Here is an 18,665-nt window from a genome sequence, read left to right as displayed (position 1 = left end):
CCCACCCTCAAGAGTCCCCAGGGCCTCCCCCATTCCAGAGAGTTCTCAGAAACTGGAGTCTCCAGTGTTTCCCGGGCACTAGCTATATGTCCTGGTGTCCTACGTGACAGGGTTATGAGGTTCCAGCCATCACCACCGCCGTGTGTTCTCACATGAGTGGCCTTGCTTTTCTGGCCTCAGTTTGCCCATCTGTGAGTGGGGTTGTCCTAAGGATTAACTAAAGCCCGAAGTGCCTGGTGTGTGTCTGCAGTACTAGGCATGTGACACGATATTCATTCTGACTTGATCCTCTTCATTGATATTTTCATGCTCACTGAGAGCCTGTGCTTCCTGGGCAACCCCTGTGACAGGTGCCATATGGGAGGAGGAGGTCTGTGCAGCCTCCCAGGGGCTCAGGAAGGAGGTGATCCAAGCCAGTGGGGCACCCAACTCTGTACCTGATCATCAGAATCCTTACCCAAGGTCAGGTTTGGGGACCAGCCTCCCTGCTGGGTGCTGCCACCTCTCTGCCCATGGAGATGGGTCCTGGGGGACTTCAAGCCACTGTGTGGCTGAGCTTCCTCCGCCCCTGAGTCCCTGTGTGGCCCAGGAAGGGACGGGTTGGGAGACTGCTGGGGACATTTGTCCATTTGGGGTTGGGGCAGGGACCAGGCCATCCCCACACCCTGTGAAATGTATATGCATGAAGATTTGTGGGGCATGGGCCCCAGACTTGGCTCTACAAGGGGCACACTCTCTGTCCCCTGACTCCTGCCCTTTCCACCCCAACTCCTTTCACTCTACCCCTCATCCTGGGTCTGCACTTGGCCATGCAACATGTTTGGATATGGCTCAGATGACATGGAAATAGTGACATGGAGTTTATTTTCAGGTTGTGCAGGACGGGGGTGGGGCCAGGGCCTCCAGAGACCCCCTGAGGCTCTGAGTTATCCACTCCAAGCCCTGTCAGTTCCAAGAGTCCCAGAAACTGGCCATCAACCCACCTTTTCCTGCCACCAGGCACCCCGACTGACAGAAGCACAGGTTGACAAGCCTTGAGGACCTGCTATGCACAGGCCCCCGGAATGGCTCACACGGAGTCTCACGGGAGGCTTAGGAAGAGGGACCGCTTCCGTTCCCATTTTACAGACCAGGAAACTGAGACACAGAGCAGTGAAGCCCTCAGCCACAGGCCCACAGCCAGGAGTCTGGGTCCAGGCCTCCAGGTGCGCCCATGGCCCTGGGCTGCTCTGAGCTCCGCACACGCAGGTTTCAAACGCTCACAGCCTGGAAGGAGTCGCAGAGTCTGAGACTTGCACTATCAGCAGCATGGGGGTTACAGGACTCGGGTTCGAATCCTGGCTCTGATGCTCAATACTGGCCGTGGGACCCTTGGTGAGTCACTGCCCCTCTCTGGGCCTCGGTTTCCTCATCTGTAAAATGGACGGAGATGTTTAGAGAAACGTTGCCTGAGCTCTCCCCTCCCCTCCTGCCTATAACAGAATCTTATTCATTCTGGGCAGCTACATTTCCTTGTCTCCTCTGTATTGAAGTGTGACCACATGACTCTGTTCTGGCCAATGGGGTATAAGCAGAAGTGTCCCAAGGCCTCCCAGGAAAACTTCCAAAATCTCCTGAGAAGTCCTGGCCTCTGCCTTTCTCTCTGAGTGAGGAGGTAAAGGTTGGAGCCCTGGCAGCCATTTTGTGCCATGAGGCAACCTTGAGGACACAAGTCAGGGATGCTGTGAACTGAGAGAGAAATCAAGTTATACTGCTACTGTGGTTGAGCCTGGAGCTATCTCTACAAGAGTCCTCTTCCTGCTGCCTGACACTAGGTCTCTATCCTTGATCTTTGGGCTCACACGAGAGTGGAGTCCTTCCCCGAACCCCCTGGCCTGTGGCTCAGGATGCTGCGCATCTCATGCGTGACCTCTTCCCAGTGCCCCTCACTGGCAGACAGTGTCCGGTGCATGCGAGATGCAGGCAGGCTGCCCTCCCGGCCTCCCCCTATGGCTGCAGGTGCTGTGGCAGTAACCATGGATCTGAGGGAGTCCCCAGGTTTTGGGCAGGATGAGTAGGGGGTCCAGTGATGGGTACCCTGCTGGGGCTGAGCCCTGGGGCTGGCCTTGGAGACTTCAGCAGGGCAGACAGGGTCGTCTTCAAAGTGCGGTGGGGACAGCTCATGGAGGCCACGGCGGGTGGCCCGGGCGGCCCGGAGTAGAGTGTGGGTCAGCGCCGCCACCAGGACCAGAGCACCCAAGCCAAGGATGGAGGCAGCTGCTGCACCCGTCTCGATCTCGAAGAGAAGCAGGGCGTAGATGGACAGTGCTGGGGAAGGAAATGGCTCTTATTCAATGTTTGTTCTCCAACCCCTGGGAGAGCTCCCCCAAATGGAGAGCAGTTATAGAAAATTGTACATTATGATAGGCACATAGACTAACTCATCGAACCCTTTCACACCCGACAAATACATCATCATCACATCTGTTTTACTATAAAATGGTAAATTGTGTGTTATGTGTACTTCACCACGATTGAAACAACTCAGATCTCAGGCTTTCTGAATCCCTGTGATTGACCTTGAGTGAATCACAGTCTCTCTCTGGCCTCAGTTTGCTGATCTGAACAACAAGACAGTTGGCGGGGACTTCCCTGGTGGTCCGGTGGGTAAGACTCCGCCCTCCCAATGCAGAGGACCTGGGTTGCACCTCTGGTCAGGGAACTAGATTCCACATGCACCCCACAACTAAGGAGCCGCAACTAAAAATCCCTCATGCCGCAACTAAAAAGATCCCACATGCCGCAACTAAGACCCAGCGCAGCCAAAATAAATAAATAAATTAAAAAAAAAAAATCTTAAAAAACAAAAAAGACAGTTGGCGACCTGGCCTTGAGGACCTGTACTGGTTCTCTGTTGCCCTGTCCGATGTCCAGTTGGCACCACCATTCTTTTTGGTGGGAACTGTCCTGTGCATTGTAGGACATTTAGCAGCTTCTATCCACCAGATACCAGTAGTACCCTCCCCCTGCCCTATTGTGACAACCAAAAATGTCTCCAGATGTTGATTGCCAAATGTTCCCTCAGGGGCAGAATCAGCCCCCATTGAGAAGTGCTGGTCCAGTCCCTACCCCTACCCTGGTCACTGGTCTAGAAGGACTGACCCACCACTCTGGCATCAGTGACATGTATGGTCCTAGGCCAATCAGAGCACTGCTTCCCCTGATTATAGTGATTGGTGCATGGCTATCACATGACCCAAGCTCAGCCAATCAGAGTCAGCCCTGGGACCTTTGCTTGGCCTATGAGGACAGGGTTATTTTCTAACTGCAGCCATTAGGGAATTGGTAGGAGAGAAGCCCAGAGCTGATGGAGGACTTCTTGGCACTTTGTGGGCTGTTTTAATGCTTTCTCCAGCTCTGTACTCTTGCTTTTGAAGATGCCACAATGCATCATGTCTGACATATTAAGGCGAGGCCAAGGACTTTTTTTGCTCTAAAAAAATTTTTTTTTTAATATTTTTATTTATGTATTTATTTGGCTGTGCTGGGTCTTAGTTGCGGCATGTGAACTCTTAGTTGCAGCATGTGGGATCTAGTTCCCTGACCAGGGATCGAACCCAGGCCCCCTGCATTGGGAGCATGGAGTCTTAGCCACTGGACCACCAGGGAAGTCCCTGCTCTAAACATTTTTGAAAGATCTTTATAACTATTATTTTGGCTCTGGTTAGCAATGAATGAATGATTGGCTGGACATGCTCAGGAATTCTTGCTGAGTGAGGTCACCTATCCTCAAAAAGAATCTAAATGGGAGCTGAACAAATTCTTAATTTAATGCTTAATGAGGCTGACATAGTTACCTTTTATTGCCCTTTGTGAGTTTTCTTGTATTTTAGAATAAGAATATTTTATTCTCCAAGTCTCCAACATTTTTGTTGGCTTATGAAAAGGCTTGAGATCATAGGTATTGTGTTGAAAGCGCCTACAGAGACAGGCATCTTTCTCAGGGCACGGCAGGTGATGAGATGAAGTGAGAAGCATTTCTGAAGACCTCATTTGAGTGCCTGGATCCAGCCACACCTGAGGCCAGTAACCCCTGATCTTTTCAGATACACGAGTCACTCCATCCACTCTCCTTTTTAAAAAACCCACATCCAGAGCATTTTTGTTTGTTTGTTTGTTTTGTTTGTTTTTGGCCATGTGACACGTGGGATCTTAGTTCTTAGTTCCCTGACCAGGGATGAACCCACGCCCCCTGCAGTGGAAGCGCAGAGTCTTAACCTTTGGATCGCCAGGGAAGTTCCACACTTAATAAAATCCAGAGCATTTTATGAAGTCAAACAACAAGAGTTATGCAGAGTTCGCTGCACTGTACATACAAATTCCCACAATGAACCCTAGGCTCATATCTCATAAATAAATCTTGTAAACTTATCTTTCTCTATTGTGGTACTAAGGAAAAATAGTAATAGCAAATCCCTTGTTTTTCAGTCAGCTGATTTTTTTTTCTTCCACTGAAACAGGTTGTTTATAGGGCTGCCAAGGATCTATGTATGATTCAGCGCTGAGTCTCCAGCACCAGCAACATATTTTTCAAGATTAGAACAAAATACAAGATGTCAGGAGTCTCTTTAAGAAAGGTGATGATTTGATTCCTTTACCAGCATGTGTGGGTGGAAGAATGTTGATCAAAGAAAAGTTATAAGTCGGGGAAGGAAGAAAGACAGTGCAGTGTGTCCTTCTGGCACTCAGGTTATTAGTTTTTACTCTGCTTCATGTTTTGGGATTTAAAATTGCATATCTGGTTTATGAAGCGTATTTTCTTCCTTAAGCCCTTCTTGAGCTGGATTCAGATATTTGTGACCAAAACAGTTTTTGCTAAGGCCAACCTACGAAACACTATCTCCAGAAACCACCAAGGACTTGGAAACTTTTATTCAAACCAAATGTAGAAAGCTGATGAATCAGAAGTGTGATGAAGACAACTGCCATTTATGGAATCCCCACTGGGATCAGATGCCAGCCATGGGCTAAAGTGTCAGAGCCAAGAGTGAAACAGGCAGGCTGCCTCTGGAGCTGACCCCAGTTGTGGGGCTATTACCCCTGGTCACCCCAACCCAGGGCCCTACACCCCATGTTCTATCCTGAGCACATACCTGCTAAGTAGACGGAGACCCCACAACAGAAGAGGCCGAGGGCCACATGTCTGAGGAGGCGGCAGTCATAGAGAAACCAGTCAGACCTGGCAGGGAGGGGGGCAGGAAGAAAATGGGCTCAGGAGGCAGAGCTGGTGGAATAAGGCTGGGGAGGAGAGGTAGGAGGAGTGGTCCAGCTTTGGGGAACTGGAGATCTATGTGAGGACCTAGCCATCCACTCATCTATCCCCCCACTCATTCATCCTTTACCATCCATCCATCCCCATCGATTATTCAACCATACAGCCATCCATCCATTTAACCATGCTTTGTTCGTCCATCCACCCATTTATTTAAACATCCGTCATTATCCATTCATCCATTTGTCATCTGCCATCCATCCATCCATCCATCCATCCCCCCCACCCATCCATCCATCGTCTGTCTCCCAGTCACCATCCATCGAGCAAACCAACCATCTGTCCATTCATCCATCCACAGTCACTATCCATTCCATTCCCCTCCCCCGAAACCCATCCATATACATCAGTCCATTCGAACATCCGACACTAACGAAGCAGCTATTGTGTACGGACACTTGCTAAACATCTGACCTCCATTATTTTACAGACCATAAGCTTATTTGGGGGTGAGAAAACTGAGGCTAACTTGTTATCAGTGACAATAGAAACAGAGATTCCCAAGAGCTGACGTGGATTGAGGACTCAGTTTTGAGCCCAGCCCCATGCTAAGTGCTTCCGCTGTGTGCATGCCCTTCTCCAGTCCTGTGAGATCAGGAAAAGGAAGCTCTGAGAGCTTCCATCATCACTCACCTCCCACCAATACCATGGAAATGGCCTCCTCCCTGGTCTGCCTTCCAACTCCCCTCCTGACCCCTTTTCTGCACAGTGGCCAGAGTGGGTTCTTTCAAACTTAAGTCAGATCACATCCCTCCTGGCTCACAACTCTCTCAGTCAGAGTAAACCCAAGGTCTTCACCACAGCACAGCAAGCGCTATATAATCCAGTACCTCTTGGACTTCCTTGGTGGTCCAGTGGTTAAGACTCTGTGCTTCCACTGCATGGGGGGCAAGTTCAATCCCTGGTTGGGGAACTAAGAGCACACATGCCACAGGATGCGGAAAAAAAAAAAAAAAATCCAGTACCTCTCACTTCCTGGCCCTCATCTTCCTTATGTACCCTCCAGCCACACCAATCACCTCTATCACCTTCTAACACCCTAAGCTCATTCCTGCTCCAGGGCCTTTGCACATGCTGTTCCCTCTGCCTGGATCACAGTCCCCCAGATCTTCTGCCTCCTTTCCTCCTTCAAGTCTCAACACAGGCCTCCCCTGATGGTCCCATCTCATTCCCCACCCTGTCCTCCTGCACCACATCACCCCATTTTCATCCATTTCCGGCATTCATCATCATTTGACATTACTGATCCGTTTTGTATCTTCATTATCTGTGTCCCCATGAAGGTGGGTCCAGGTCCTCCTGGTTCCTGCTGGGTCGCCAATACCCAATGCTGGGCTCAGCCCCCGGCAGGTGCCCAACACATATTTGTCAACTGGCAGAACGCATGCTTTTCAGCACCCCTTGAACTATCAGATGGAGGGTGCACAGTTTGGATGGGATCAAATGGTGGAATTTCCCATCCGCTCAAATCCATGGAATCCTGGACAAGGATCCCAGCTCCCCTCCCCCAGCGTCCTGGAAGGAAACACTCAGATATGGGACAGCCAAGTCCTTGGCTCAAGGAAGGTTCCTCACTCCACATGCACCCCCCAGCCACCCTGTCCAGTGCCCATATCTCCGAGGTCAGGTGCCTGACAAGGAACCCCACCCAGGGCCAGGGCATATGTTCTGGCTCTACCAGATTCAAGTTCAAATCCAGCCCACCCCCTTCCAATCCTGGCAGCCTAGAGAGAGCAGACTCTTTTTAACACACTGTTAAAAAGGGAGATAATAACAGCACCAGCCACCCAGGGGGCTTCACTGTGTTAATCCACATTAAGTGGGGGGCACCTAGAGCTTAGGGTTCCATAAATGACAAACACTATCAACACTGGGGCTAACTGACCCCAGGCCCTCTCTGAGTCTGTTTCCACATCTTTGAAAAGGGGGTCCCAGCTGTAGTTGTACCTGCTGTAAATTTTCAACAAATATAGGATGGAGGGAGGGATGGATGGAGAGGAGAGAGAGAGAGGGAGGGAGGGATGGAAGAAAGGAGGAAGGGAAAGATGGATGGAGGGGGTGAGGAAGGAAAGCTCTCCCCCAACCTGAGGCCCAGAGAAGGGCAGCGGCTCCCCCGGGCTTGTCCAGCCCTCAGCCGCGTAGAGGGGCCGGTCCTCCTACCTGCCGGGGCCCGGTGCCCGCGCCATCTCGGCGCCCAGGTGGCCGCAGAGCGCGGCGAGAAGCAGGCAGGTGAGACCCAGCACCAGGGCGAGCGCGGCGAGTGCGGCTGCCAGCGGCAGCAGCGCTCCGGCCGCGTCCTCCGGCAGCCCAGGGCCGGCGCCCAGCTCCGGGCCCAGCCCGTCGATTCGCGGTCCTCGAAGTTCCGCGCGGCCCGCCTGCAGCTGGAACAGCAGCTGCGCGCCCAGCGCCGCCAGCACGGCCGCGGGGATGCCCAAAAGGATCATCGCGGCCAGCACCCGGCCGCCGTACGACCTGGCCATGGAGGGGTCCTGCGGGCCTAGGGGACAGTTGAGGAATCAAAGAGATTTTAGGGGGCAGGGGAGTTGAGGGGCGTCCGAGGGCCCTCGGCGGTCCAGAGGGGGTGGGGTCGCAGGGGGGTTGTTTCTGAATATTGTCGGGGCCGCAGAGGGCTCGGGATGCCAGTCGCGGTGAGGACAAGAAAGCTCTGGGAAAACTTGAGACAGAGTCTTTTCTTTCTCTGTGAGCGACAGCTCTTGGCCTCAGAGTTCTGGAGGGGCGTGGCCGGCGCGGGGCGGGGCGAAGAAGGGGCGGAGGCGGTCCCACGTGGGATAAGGGTGCAGTGGCGGGATCCAGAGAGCCTCACAAATCCATAAACTCATTCAAGTACCCCCATTTTCCCCTCCCGCTGCCCCAAGCACCTGTTTCATTGCTGTCTTTTAAGAAAGAAAAGAAACTTGAACGAATTTTTAAATAATTCGCTCTGGTATGTGGTCTCTACCCGCGGATCCGGCAATTGGCTGGAATGTCCTCTCTGCTCACCTTCTTTCAAGGCTTTTCAGAAACGTCAGCCACATCAGAGAGGCCCTCCTGCATCCCCTCCCCAAGCAGCACACCTGTCCTTCGCTGCTAGCCTTTGTTCTTCCCACGACACATTTTGGGGGATATTATTTATTTTTAAGTTTTAAAAATTGAGGTGAAATTTACATGACATAAAATTAACCATTAGAAAGTGAACAATTCAGTGGTATTTAGTACATACACAACGTTGTGCAACCATCACCTCTATCTAGTTCTGGAATTTCCATTCCCCCCACCTCCCCCATTAGCAGTCACTTCTCATTCCCCCCTCTCAGCCCCTGGTAACCACAAATCAATCTACTTTCTGTCTCCAAGGATTTGTCTTTTCTGGACATTTCATATAAACAAAACCAGACAATATGTGGCCTGTTGTGTCTGGCTTCTTTCCCTGAGCATAAGGTTTTGAAGGCTCATCCATGTTGTAGCACGTGTCAGTGCTTCATTCCTTTTTTATTTTAACATCTTTATTAGAGTATAATTGCTTTACAATGGTGTGTCAGTTTCTGCTTTATAACAAAGTGAATCAGTTATACATATACAAATGTCCCCTTCCCTCTTGCATCTCCCTCCCTCCCACCCTCCCTATCCCACCCCTCTAGGTGGTCACAAAGCACCGAGCTGATCTCCCTGTGCTATGCGGCTACTTCCCACTAGCTATCTATTTTATGTTTGGTAGTGTATATATGCCCATGCTTCATTCCTTTTTATGGCTGAATAACATTCCATTGTATGGGTGGACCACATTTACTTTACTCATTCATCTGTTGATGGACATTTGGGTTGTTTCCACCTTTTGTCGATTGTGAATAGTGCTGCTATGAACGTGCACATACAACGATTTGTTTGAGTCCTGTTTTCATTTCTTTTGGGTCTGTACCTAGAGTGGAATGGCTGGGTTATAAGGTAACTCTATATTTAACTTATTGGGGAACTGCCTGTTTTCCACAGCGGTTGCACCATTTTACATTCCCACCAGTAGTGCACCAGGGTTCCAATTTCTTCATTTCCCTTCCAACACTTGTTATTTTCTGTTTTTGTTTTTTTTTTTATAACCATTCTACAGGGTGTGAATGGGTATCTCATTGCAATTTCGATTTGCATTTCCATAATAACCACTGAAGTAGGGTGTCTTTTCATGCCCTTGTTGTCTATTTGTGCATCTTCTTTGGAGAAATGTCTCTTCATATCCTTTGCTCATTTAGATTGTTTGTCTTCTTGCTTTCCTGTAGCACTGTGCATCTCTGGCAGCGCACCATATGCATTTTCCCACTATGTGTGGCCCGGTAGTGGGGGAGGGGTGGCTGCTCCAGACCGCAGAATGTCTGCTTCAAGTGTCCACTGCTGTGTCCCCTTTGTGTCTGGGTCTGCACCTCGCACACAGTAGGCTCTTAATAAATGCTTGTTGCACGCATGAGTGAACGGATCGCTTTGTACTCCTGCTCTGTAATTCTTGCAAAGTTTGAAGTATCAAAACTGAAAATGGTTTCAAAGTTAACGCATTCCTGATAGACCCAGAATATAAGAGTGAATGAGGTCGACATGGCCTCCTGCAAGCAGGGCTCTGTCTTAATGCATTTGGGCCTGAAAGACAGCATAGTCATCACCTAGGCTTTACAGATGAGGAAACTGAGACACAGAGAGGTTGAGTAACTCCCTAGGTCACACAGCAAACACAGACAGCCTGGCTCCCACCCACTGCTTTATATTGCTTCACAGAAATGTTATAGATCCCACTGGTTTTGAATTTCCAGGTCTCTTCTCTAATTTGGGGAGTCATTTTTTTCAGATTTCGAAATTTTGGGGTCTTCTGGGAACCGTTTGTGGGCCTTGAACCCTCAGCCCAGTGCCTGATGGGTAAAATGACCCCAGGGGAGAGAACAGGGTGACCCTTCAGCAACAGGTGGCTTCTTCCTTTGCTGTGTGGCTTTGGGTAAATCCCTTAACCTCTCTGGGCTTCCTCATCTGTAACAGGAATCAGTTCATTCATTCATTTATTCACTAGGCTTTGGTCCAACACACCCAGCCTTTTTCATCATCGCCAAAGTTAGAGTGAATTTTCCATGTTTTACAGGTAAGAAAAAGTCTCACATTGGGATAGCTGGGACTCAGTGATTCTTTTGGAACAGAGTCCTTGCTCTGTTCTGGGTGTTGGGGATACACAGATGTAAGATAGTGGCATTTATTCATTCGACAAACATTGATGAGGACCCGTGCCCCCCTGGCTCTGGGGACCCAGTGGTGACAAAGGCAGGTCCAGCTTGCCCTTCTGGGGAGGAGGTGAAAACACACGCTAAACCAGCCAAATAAAGGGACAATTCCATGCAATGGCCAAAGGTCATTACAGCCCTCTCTTAGACGTCACAATTATTTGATGGAAGCTGGGGGGTAGTGTCACAGATACCAAGACCTGGCACCCCCTTTGAATATGGGGGTGATTCTCTGGTTTGGAGGTGTCTGGCTTCAATTTGGAAATTTAACCCTGCAAGTTGGCAACACTCTGTAGGTGACACTCTGAGAGTGATCTTGTCTGCCTTGGCCAGGCGCCAAGCTGTCCCTTCCTCACCTTAGCTGTGACAAGCAGGAGTAGAGATGGGGATGGGAGGTTTGATCCCTATCTACCAGTAGGGAGACTCAGAGAGGGCCAGTGACCTGCCCACATCACACAGCCCGACAGGACAGGGAGCGGACTTCCCTACCTCACTGCCCAGGTGGCAAAACTTGGCCACTCTCATTCCGTGCTGGCTGAAATAATAGTAAAGATATTGATGGGTTGTGTGTCCTGTGGTTTGCTCTCGGGAAGGATGTTTTTTAACTTCTTTTAAAGGCTGTCGGTGAGTCAGCGACCTAAGAATTTAAGAGCCATTACCACACAGGGTTTAACACAACCATTTCACAGATAGGCCTAATTAAGGTCCACGAAGGGCAAGATGTGTCTGGAACCAGAGCAGGTGGCATCACCGACCTGAGCCTCAATTTCCTCACCTGGAGATTGGGGGTTAGGGGTGAGCAAGAAATGAGGCACTTGTCCAGTCCCTAGGCCTCTAGGGCCTCCCAAATCCCGGAGTCGCACCGCCCTCCTAGCACACCCTTTCCGGAGACTGGGAACAGGTGTGGATTGCACCTCATTTGCATGTTTGGCCCCGCCCCGAGGACGCACCTCCCGATATCGCCGCCAGGCGGCGCCAGAGGCAAAATGAAGAGGTTCGTGCGCGGAGCGAGCTTCGGCTCTGGGTCCTTGGCTGACCTGCCAGGTAGGACCTTGTCTTATTGTCATTTTCCAGAGGAAAGAAAGGAGGCTTAGAAAGGGGAGGTGACTGTCCTACAGTCACACAGCCGGGAAGGGGCTCCAGACTAGAGTTTTTGATTTCTATATTCTGCTGTCTCCCTCGTGAATCCCCAGGGTTCACCAGGGACAGGGAGACTCTGAGCCCTCGCTGAAGGTCCTGGACCCAGCGCACACGGCACCAAATATTGAACCGCATCCCGTGCAAACTACAAATCTGTTGTTAAAGGATTGCTGTAGTTTTGCGCATGAAGCATGTGAACAACGCATTTAGTGCACGGTGGGCCGAGCGTTCTCAGCACGATCATTTGATTTTAGTTTGCATTTTCCCATTTTGGAACCTGTAACCACCCCACCTCCCCAAGTCTTAAAAATATTTCTAGAGGCCCTTGAAAAGGTCTCCCTGCTTCACCACCCCGGCCTGGAAGGCTCAGACATGCCGCTGGAGAACCAAGACAGGTCCTGGGCCTGCCAGGTCCTGGTGGGGGGGGTGGGGGTGGAGGGGGTCCTCACATAGAAACCTCCGTCATCGGCCCTGCGCTAGGTCTCACCCTCCACCTGTGGCGGGGGTGGCGGCGTCCGAACTGACTAGCTCAGGTCCCGCCCTGCTTCTCCCCCGTTATCTCATTACACAGCCCCTCGCCCTCGCTCAATCCTGAAGGTGTGGAGGGTGGGCCGCAAAAAGACCCTTCCTGCTCCCCACTTCTCGGCCTTTACTCTGCATCCGGGGAGCTCAGAGCAGCTCCACCCTCACCGCCCCTCTGCTCCTCGGGCTGGGCTCAGAATAGAGACCGCCTCCCCAGCCCGCGGCTCCGGCCTGACGCTACGTCCCCTCCCTCCTCCTGGCCTGAACTCAGAACGGTCCCCTCCCCTCACCCCGCCCCCACTTCCCGCCCCGCTGGGGCTCATCAGAGATTCTGCTTGCTCTACCCGTCAGCCTTCCACCTTCGGGGCTCAGGACAGCCCCCCGGTCCCGCCCACTACCGGGAGGTGGTGGTGGGGGATGAGGGCTTATCACAGACTCGCCCCTGTCTGTCTGTTCTCTCCTACCGGGGGGTTCAGAACAGACCCCCACCCCCTAACCCCACCCACGCTAGGGAGGGGGAAGGATTCCTCATAGACACGCCCCTCTCTGTTCTCTCCCACCAAAGGGATCAGAACAGCCCGCTTCCGCCCCGGCCCCGCCCCCGCCCTCCTCTTGGGGGTTTCATCATAGAACCCCCAGTCCGGTCCACCCCTCCAGGGGTCAGAACAGCCCCACGGCCCCGCCCTCGGCCCCGCCCTCCTGCCTGGGGCCGCCCCCTCCACCCCGGCCTCGTACGCCCCGCGCAGCCGGGTCCACTCGGTACTTGCAGCGGCGCAGTGGTTCGGTGAGGCTCCGCGGCGCGGGGTCTTCCAGGTCCTCTGGCAGCAGAAAGCTGCGGTCCAGCACCTCTGCCGCCTCTTGCCAGTTGGCGAAACAGGCAGGGCCCAGGCGCCGGATCTCGTCGGCCGCGTCGAGCGTGAGCACGTCCCCACTCGGCTTGAGCACCACGACCGCCGGCAGGCGCTCCACGGAGAACCGGCGCCCGAGGTCCCTGCGGGGCGGGCGGGTCAGTCCGGTCGGACCCTCGTCCTTGACCCTATGCTGAGGAGCCCCACATCCCTCCTCCCAGTACTTACTGAGCGCCTTCTGTGTGCACTGTCCCATGCCGGCCTCTGGGGATGCCCAGGAACCAGAACAGGCCAGGCCACACTGGCCTTCGGGCTTTGGCTCCAACACCCCAGACATGCTCCCACCACAGGGCCTTTGCACTGGCCATGTCCTCCGCCTGGAGCACTCTCCCCAGACATCTGCGGATTAAGACCCTGTATGCTGCAGACACCTAACCTTAAATCTCAACGCCTCTCTTCCTCTCTGCTGATGCGTGGCTCTCAGCATCCAACACACTGCATAGTTTATTTCTCCTGTTTGTCATTTTCTCCCACAATAGAAAGTAGCTTCACTAGGGCACGGATTTCTGTCCCTATTCACGAGTGTCCCCAGTGCCTGAAACAGTGCCGGGCACAGAGTAGATGCTCAGGAAATGTGTGTGGGATGAATGAACAAATAACTGACAGATTCCGTAAAGAGATACTAAACTGGGTAAAGGACTTATGGTCAGAGAGGATCTCTCTAAGGAGGTGACCCTGGAGCTGAAATGTGCAGGAAGAGGAAGGGGAGAACTGGGGAAAGTTTTCCCATGCAGGGTGCACAGCTGGTGCAAAAGCCTGAAGGTCAGAGGGAGACTGGAGTGCAGCATTGATCATAAAGGCCCCGCAGGGCCATGGTAAGGAGTTTTTGATTTTGTTTTCTGTATGAGAGAGCGCCAGTGAAAAGCCATCCACAGGAGACCCCCCCCAGACCAAATCTCCCATCTAGGCCAAAACCCCACACAGTCATCATGGAATCAAGTAGGCTACCAGCCTGGGCCCATCACCCATGATTCTTAACTTCCACCCACGGGGTTCTTGGGTGGCCCTTTTCCAGGCCTCCATACAGAGACACATAGTATTGATACTTACAAAATCCCACAGGAGTAGGTTGCCAGACTTAGCAACTAGAAATACAGGACACCCTGTGTGAATGAATTTGAACTTCATGTAAACAACAAATAACTTTTTATAAGTATGTCCCTGCATTATGTGGGACATAGTTATACTCAAAATTCTTCATTGTTTACATGAAATTTATATTCAACTGGGTGTCCTGTATTTTATCTGGCAACCCTGTGTGTGGGAGGGGTGGGGGGTGGGGACTCGCTCACTCTGTCTGGATACTTGCCTGGGTGAAGGTTTTGTTGAGAGGACCCTGCCTCAAACAAGGTCAATGTTTGGCTATGATGCCCTTACAGCTGGCATTTCTTCCCCCAGGGGAGGGAAATGTTCACCATTTGGGGAAAAGAACCTCCTCAGCTGCAGAAGGCTGTGGGAGTGAGCAAGTGTGCCAACTCTGATAATGTTGGGTAGGGATGAAGGTCTCCATGACCAGAAACTTCTAAGTTTTGTAACAAAACTGATGACATCAGTAAAATGTCACAAAGTCTGCAACTCACTTTGAAATGGTTCAGCACAAACTCCGCGTGCATGGAGATAAAGCAAATGGCAAAAATGTCCAAGGGTTTCATTGTGTGCTCCTTCCAACTTTTTGGTATCTTTGAAATTTTTCTTTTCTTTTTTTTTTCCTTTGGCCATGCCACATGGCTTGCAGGAAACTTTTCAAAGTGAAAAATTGGGGTTTAAAAAGAATGAGGGACTTCCCTGGTGGCACAGTGGTTAAGAATCTGCCTACCAATGCAGGGGACATGGGTTCAAGCCCTGGTCCGAGAAGATCCCATATGCCGCAGAGCAGCTAAGCCCGTGCGCCACAACTACTGAGCCTGTGCTCTAGAGCCCGTGAGACACAACTACTGAGCCTGCATGCCACAACTAGTGAAGCCCACGCACCTAGAGCCCGTGCTCCAACACAAGAGAAGCCACCCCAATGAGAAGCCCGGGCACTAAAACAAAGAGTAGCCCCCTGCTCGCTGCAGCTAGAGAAAACCCGCGCACAGCCACAAAAACCCAACACAGCCAAAAATAAGTAAATAAAATATAAATAAATTTATAAAATAAATAAATAAAAAGAATGAAAGTCTCACTGTTGAAAAGGGGAAAGTTTGCAAATAGCCACAAACGATCACACTGTTTATTGGGCAGCTCCTTGGACAGCTTGAACTCAACCACCTCTCTCAGCTCCAGTGCCCTCCATGGCTCCCAGCTACTCTGAGGATCACATCCACACTCATTAGGTGGCATTTGGGGCGCTGCTCCACATGCTGCCTTCTTACTCCTGGTATTACTGTTCCCTGAATTGCCTGTTCTTTCTCTGAAATCCTCCGAGCCTTTGTCTGGGTTATGTCCTCTGCCTGGAAACCCTTCCCTTTCCTCACTCTTTACCCTCCTATCCTCCTTGTCCTTGGTGGGGGTGTGGGGGGTGTCTCTCTTTAAAGCCATTTCCTCTGGGAAGCATCCCCTGACCCCCAAATCTCAGCAAGGTCTCCCCATGATATTTCCACATGACATCCTCCCTTTGTCCTTGGGAACTACTGCAGTTCGTTATTATGTATTTATTTGAGTGTTTGAGTCTTTGATTCACGTCTGTGCTCCCCCCTTCCCAGGTTGTAAACTCCCCAGGGAGCTGGATGGAAATGGGCATATGTACCCCTCCCCCGCCCCTCCCCCCCAATTCTCTGTTCTGATTGGCCCACAGAGGGTGCTCATCAACTTCAAATGGAACAGATACGTCAGTAAACAAATACTTCACTTTCAGCAGAAACAGCCCCTCCTCCAGGAAGCCCTCCCTGACCTCTCCTCTCACCTCACCTCCTCAGGTCATCCTCGAAGGGCAAGAAGAGCCACTTCTTGGGCATGTCCCTGAGGAACAGGTCCTGCTGCTCCTCTGTCGAGTCCTGGGACACGTACACCAGGGCCAGCTGGGCTGCCCGCAACACGTAGAACTCATCCGTGAGCTGCACAAAGAAGTCCCTGAGGATGGGTGCAAAGGCCTGGCACTTCGGGCACGAGCCGGCACCAAAGAACAGCAGCACCAGTCGGTTTTCCAGCCGGCGGCTGAGCTCAGCCTCCGTGTCCAGCTCATCCTGGTCACTGTTGTTTCGGATCAGGACGCGGCCAGAGAACAGGCAGGCCATGGCAACCCTGGCTGGGTGCTGGGGACAGGGCGCAAGGACCTTGTGTGACCCCGACCCCGCTGGCTGGCTGCTGTCCCAGGATTAGGAATTCTTAGGAGGCCAGTTTAGAACCTCGCTAATCTGCCTAACCTCGACCTGATTCTTTGCTGCCTCTGAGGGCAGGGGGCCAGCTGCTCATGGGCCTGTCTCAGCAGACAGCTGCTAAGGCATTAAAAAAACAGACTGACATACTGGTGTGAAAATATTTTGTTAAATTGTGATGTAAAAAGATACGTGCCTCTTCATGGATGCATTCGGTAATCCTAAATCACAGGGCTCGACTAATTAATACCAGTGATTTCTAAGTCGAGATGAGCATAAATGATATTTCAAGGTGTCTGCCTGCCATGACCAGGATGTCCTGTGAAATTATCTTTGATTTACACGGGTGACAAAGTCACAGAGCTGGCCAATATCTGCTTTGATAGGACATAAGAAAACATGCTAAATTCCAGTTAGAAATTAATAAGAATAAACTTTTTTTCTTCCCTTCGCCCTCCTGAATTCTGTCTGAACAGCCCACCTTAAGATTCCATGGTGAGTAAGAGTGAAAATCATGGTCACAATATTTTGCAGCCCTCTCCCACCAAGCGCTGGGAACTAGTTCTCCTCTCCTTGAAGCCAGGTTGGCTCCTAACTTGCTTTGACCGACAGAATGTGGTGGAAGGTGTGAGTTCGCAGGATAAGCCTTATTCTCACCTCCCACTTTCACTCTTTTGGAATGTGGCCTCCAGACGCCCCCATGTAAGGAAGCTGATCTAGCCCAGAGGTTGGCAAACTTTTTGTGTAAAGGGCCAGGGAGTAAATGTTTTTGACATTTTAGGCCATAGAGTCTCTGCTACAACTTTGAATTCTCTTATTGTGCAAAAGCATCTCTAGACAATATGTAAATTCATTTATGTGTCTGGGTTCCAATAAAACTCTATGTACAGACACTGAAATTTGAATTTCATAGGATTTTCATATGTCGTGAGACATCAATCTTTCGATTTTTGTTTTCAACCGTTTAAAAATGTAAAAACCATTCTTAGCCCACAGTGAGCAGGATTTGGCCTGCGACCTGTTCTAGCCTATTGTTTGAGAGGCCACATGGAAAAGAGCTAGATGCCCAGCCACCAGCTGGCACCAACTGCCACACATGTGATCTTCCAGCCCAGCCACTGACAGAATGTAGCACAGTGACTCTGCCAGGTGAGACCTGCAGAGGGACCGCCCAGGTGTTACCGACCAGGGTTCTTGGCCTCCTTAATCAATAGGAATTGATCAGAGGCCAGACAAGAAGTTCAGGCAAGGCTTTATTTGGGCCCCTGCTGCAGGGCCCTACTTGCAGAACAAGTAACAGTTTCCCTCGCTGGCTTGCTTGCTGAAGTGGGGGCGAGCTGGTTCCTTATATGGGGTGAGGGGAGGGGTGTGTCCAGGGGCTGGGCCGGAGGGGTGGCTTAGGTTGTTTGCCCACCCCTCTGGTGGGGTTGTGTGCAGGGCGCATGCGCAGTACCCTGCTTTTGCTCCCAGCTCTTCAGAAGTGGCAGTTGGGGTTTTTTGGTCTGTTTGTATCTTGTTGTCCATAGTTTGCCCCAACTGTGCGTGCAAGCAGTTCTTTTTAGTCCCTTATAGTTTCTTTATATTAATATCTTGTTGCTTGAGGAGACTGTTGTCCAGGTGCAAGCACTGCAGCAAAGGGTCCCAGGTCCCAGGTCCCAGCCTGTCTCACAGGCAACCCATGGGATCCTGAGAAATAGTTGATTAGCCTTGTATGAAGCCACTCAGTTTGGGGTGATTTGTTATACAGCAGTAGGTAACCAGAACACCAGGTCTTGAGGACTTTTCTGGACCTAGGGAGACGTGAGAGACAGAAAGAAACTTAGTATTGGCTTTAAACAATGAAAAAGAAAACCACAAAATCCTCATCCTCAAGAGTTTAACCTACCTTGTCAAGGCTTTGTGACTGGGCCCATCCCTGATGGGTCCGCCTTTCATTCTGATAGGGATAGAGTAAGATACTTACACAGCTAGAAATCCCACTAGGGGAAGATAGATAGAGAGGGACTTCAGGAGATCACTGTAAAATAGACACCAACCAGGAAATGCCCAGGTCATCTGGCAGCTAAACAACAATCAGAACGTTTTGAAACTAAACAGACTTACTTGGGCCACTACCATGGAAAAAATGGATACAAGACCTGCATTTGGCTTTGTGAGCTCTGTAACATAACCTGCCCTGAAAAGCGGCATACCTGCAGGTAGCTTACAGAAGAATATGGGGGAAAGGTGAAAGAAACTAGGG

General features: G+C 51.2%; 2 protein-coding genes across 3 annotated transcripts; both read right to left on the bottom strand.

Moving 5' to 3' along the window:
- Nucleotides 1-847: 847 nt before the first annotated feature.
- Nucleotides 848-8,907, bottom strand: TMEM221 (transmembrane protein 221). 2 transcript variants are annotated; one of them, XM_082380279.1, is made up of 4 exons: nucleotides 7,472-8,907; nucleotides 5,133-5,218; nucleotides 2,077-2,307; nucleotides 848-1,412 (listed from the first exon to the last, which is right to left on the bottom strand). In XM_082380279.1, the coding sequence occupies exons 1-4, from the start codon at nucleotides 7,789-7,791 to the stop codon at nucleotides 1,351-1,353; spliced, it is 699 nt and encodes a 232-aa protein (XP_082236405.1). In that variant the 5' UTR covers nucleotides 7,792-8,907; the 3' UTR covers nucleotides 848-1,350. The 2 variants fall into 2 exon arrangements, with proteins under 2 accessions (XP_082236405.1, XP_082236404.1); XM_082380278.1 differs by having other exon boundaries at nucleotides 848-2,307.
- Nucleotides 8,908-12,858: 3,951 nt separating this feature from the next.
- NXNL1 (nucleoredoxin like 1) lies at nucleotides 12,859-17,625 on the bottom strand. The gene is made up of 2 exons (XM_082380156.1): nucleotides 16,017-17,625; nucleotides 12,859-13,210 (listed from the first exon to the last, which is right to left on the bottom strand). Exons 1-2 carry the CDS (start codon nucleotides 16,340-16,342, stop codon nucleotides 12,880-12,882), a joined length of 657 nt encoding a protein of 218 aa, XP_082236282.1. The 5' UTR covers nucleotides 16,343-17,625; the 3' UTR covers nucleotides 12,859-12,879.
- Nucleotides 17,626-18,665: the final 1,040 nt, after the last annotated feature.

Source organism: Balaenoptera borealis, assembly GCF_965194805.1.
Source record: "Balaenoptera borealis genome assembly, chromosome: 2".
NCBI classification, from domain to species: domain Eukaryota; kingdom Metazoa; phylum Chordata; class Mammalia; order Artiodactyla; family Balaenopteridae; genus Balaenoptera; species Balaenoptera borealis.
This window is presented reverse-complemented; position numbering and strand designations above follow the sequence as displayed.

Bases quoted from the DNA above. Each gene is read 5' to 3' on its own strand.
- TMEM221 (XM_082380278.1), bottom strand. From the start codon at position 7,791: ATGGCCAGGTCGTACGGCGGCCGGGTGCTGGCCGCGATGATCCTTTTG. The intron at 5,219-7,471 runs GTAGGAGGACCG...CCTCCCTGCCAG, and splicing joins CGGGCACCGGGCCCCGGCAG to GTCTGACTGGTTTCTCTATG. The intron at 2,308-5,132 runs GTATGTGCTCAG...TTCCTTCCCCAG, and splicing joins GGTCTCCGTCTACTTAGCAG to CACTGTCCATCTACGCCCTG.
- NXNL1 (XM_082380156.1), bottom strand. From the start codon at position 16,342: ATGGCCTGCCTGTTCTCTGGCCGCGTCCTGATCCGAAACAACAGTGAC. The intron at 13,211-16,016 runs GTGAGGTGAGAG...CCCGCCCCGCAG, and splicing joins TTCGAGGATGACCTGAGGAG to GGACCTCGGGCGCCGGTTCT.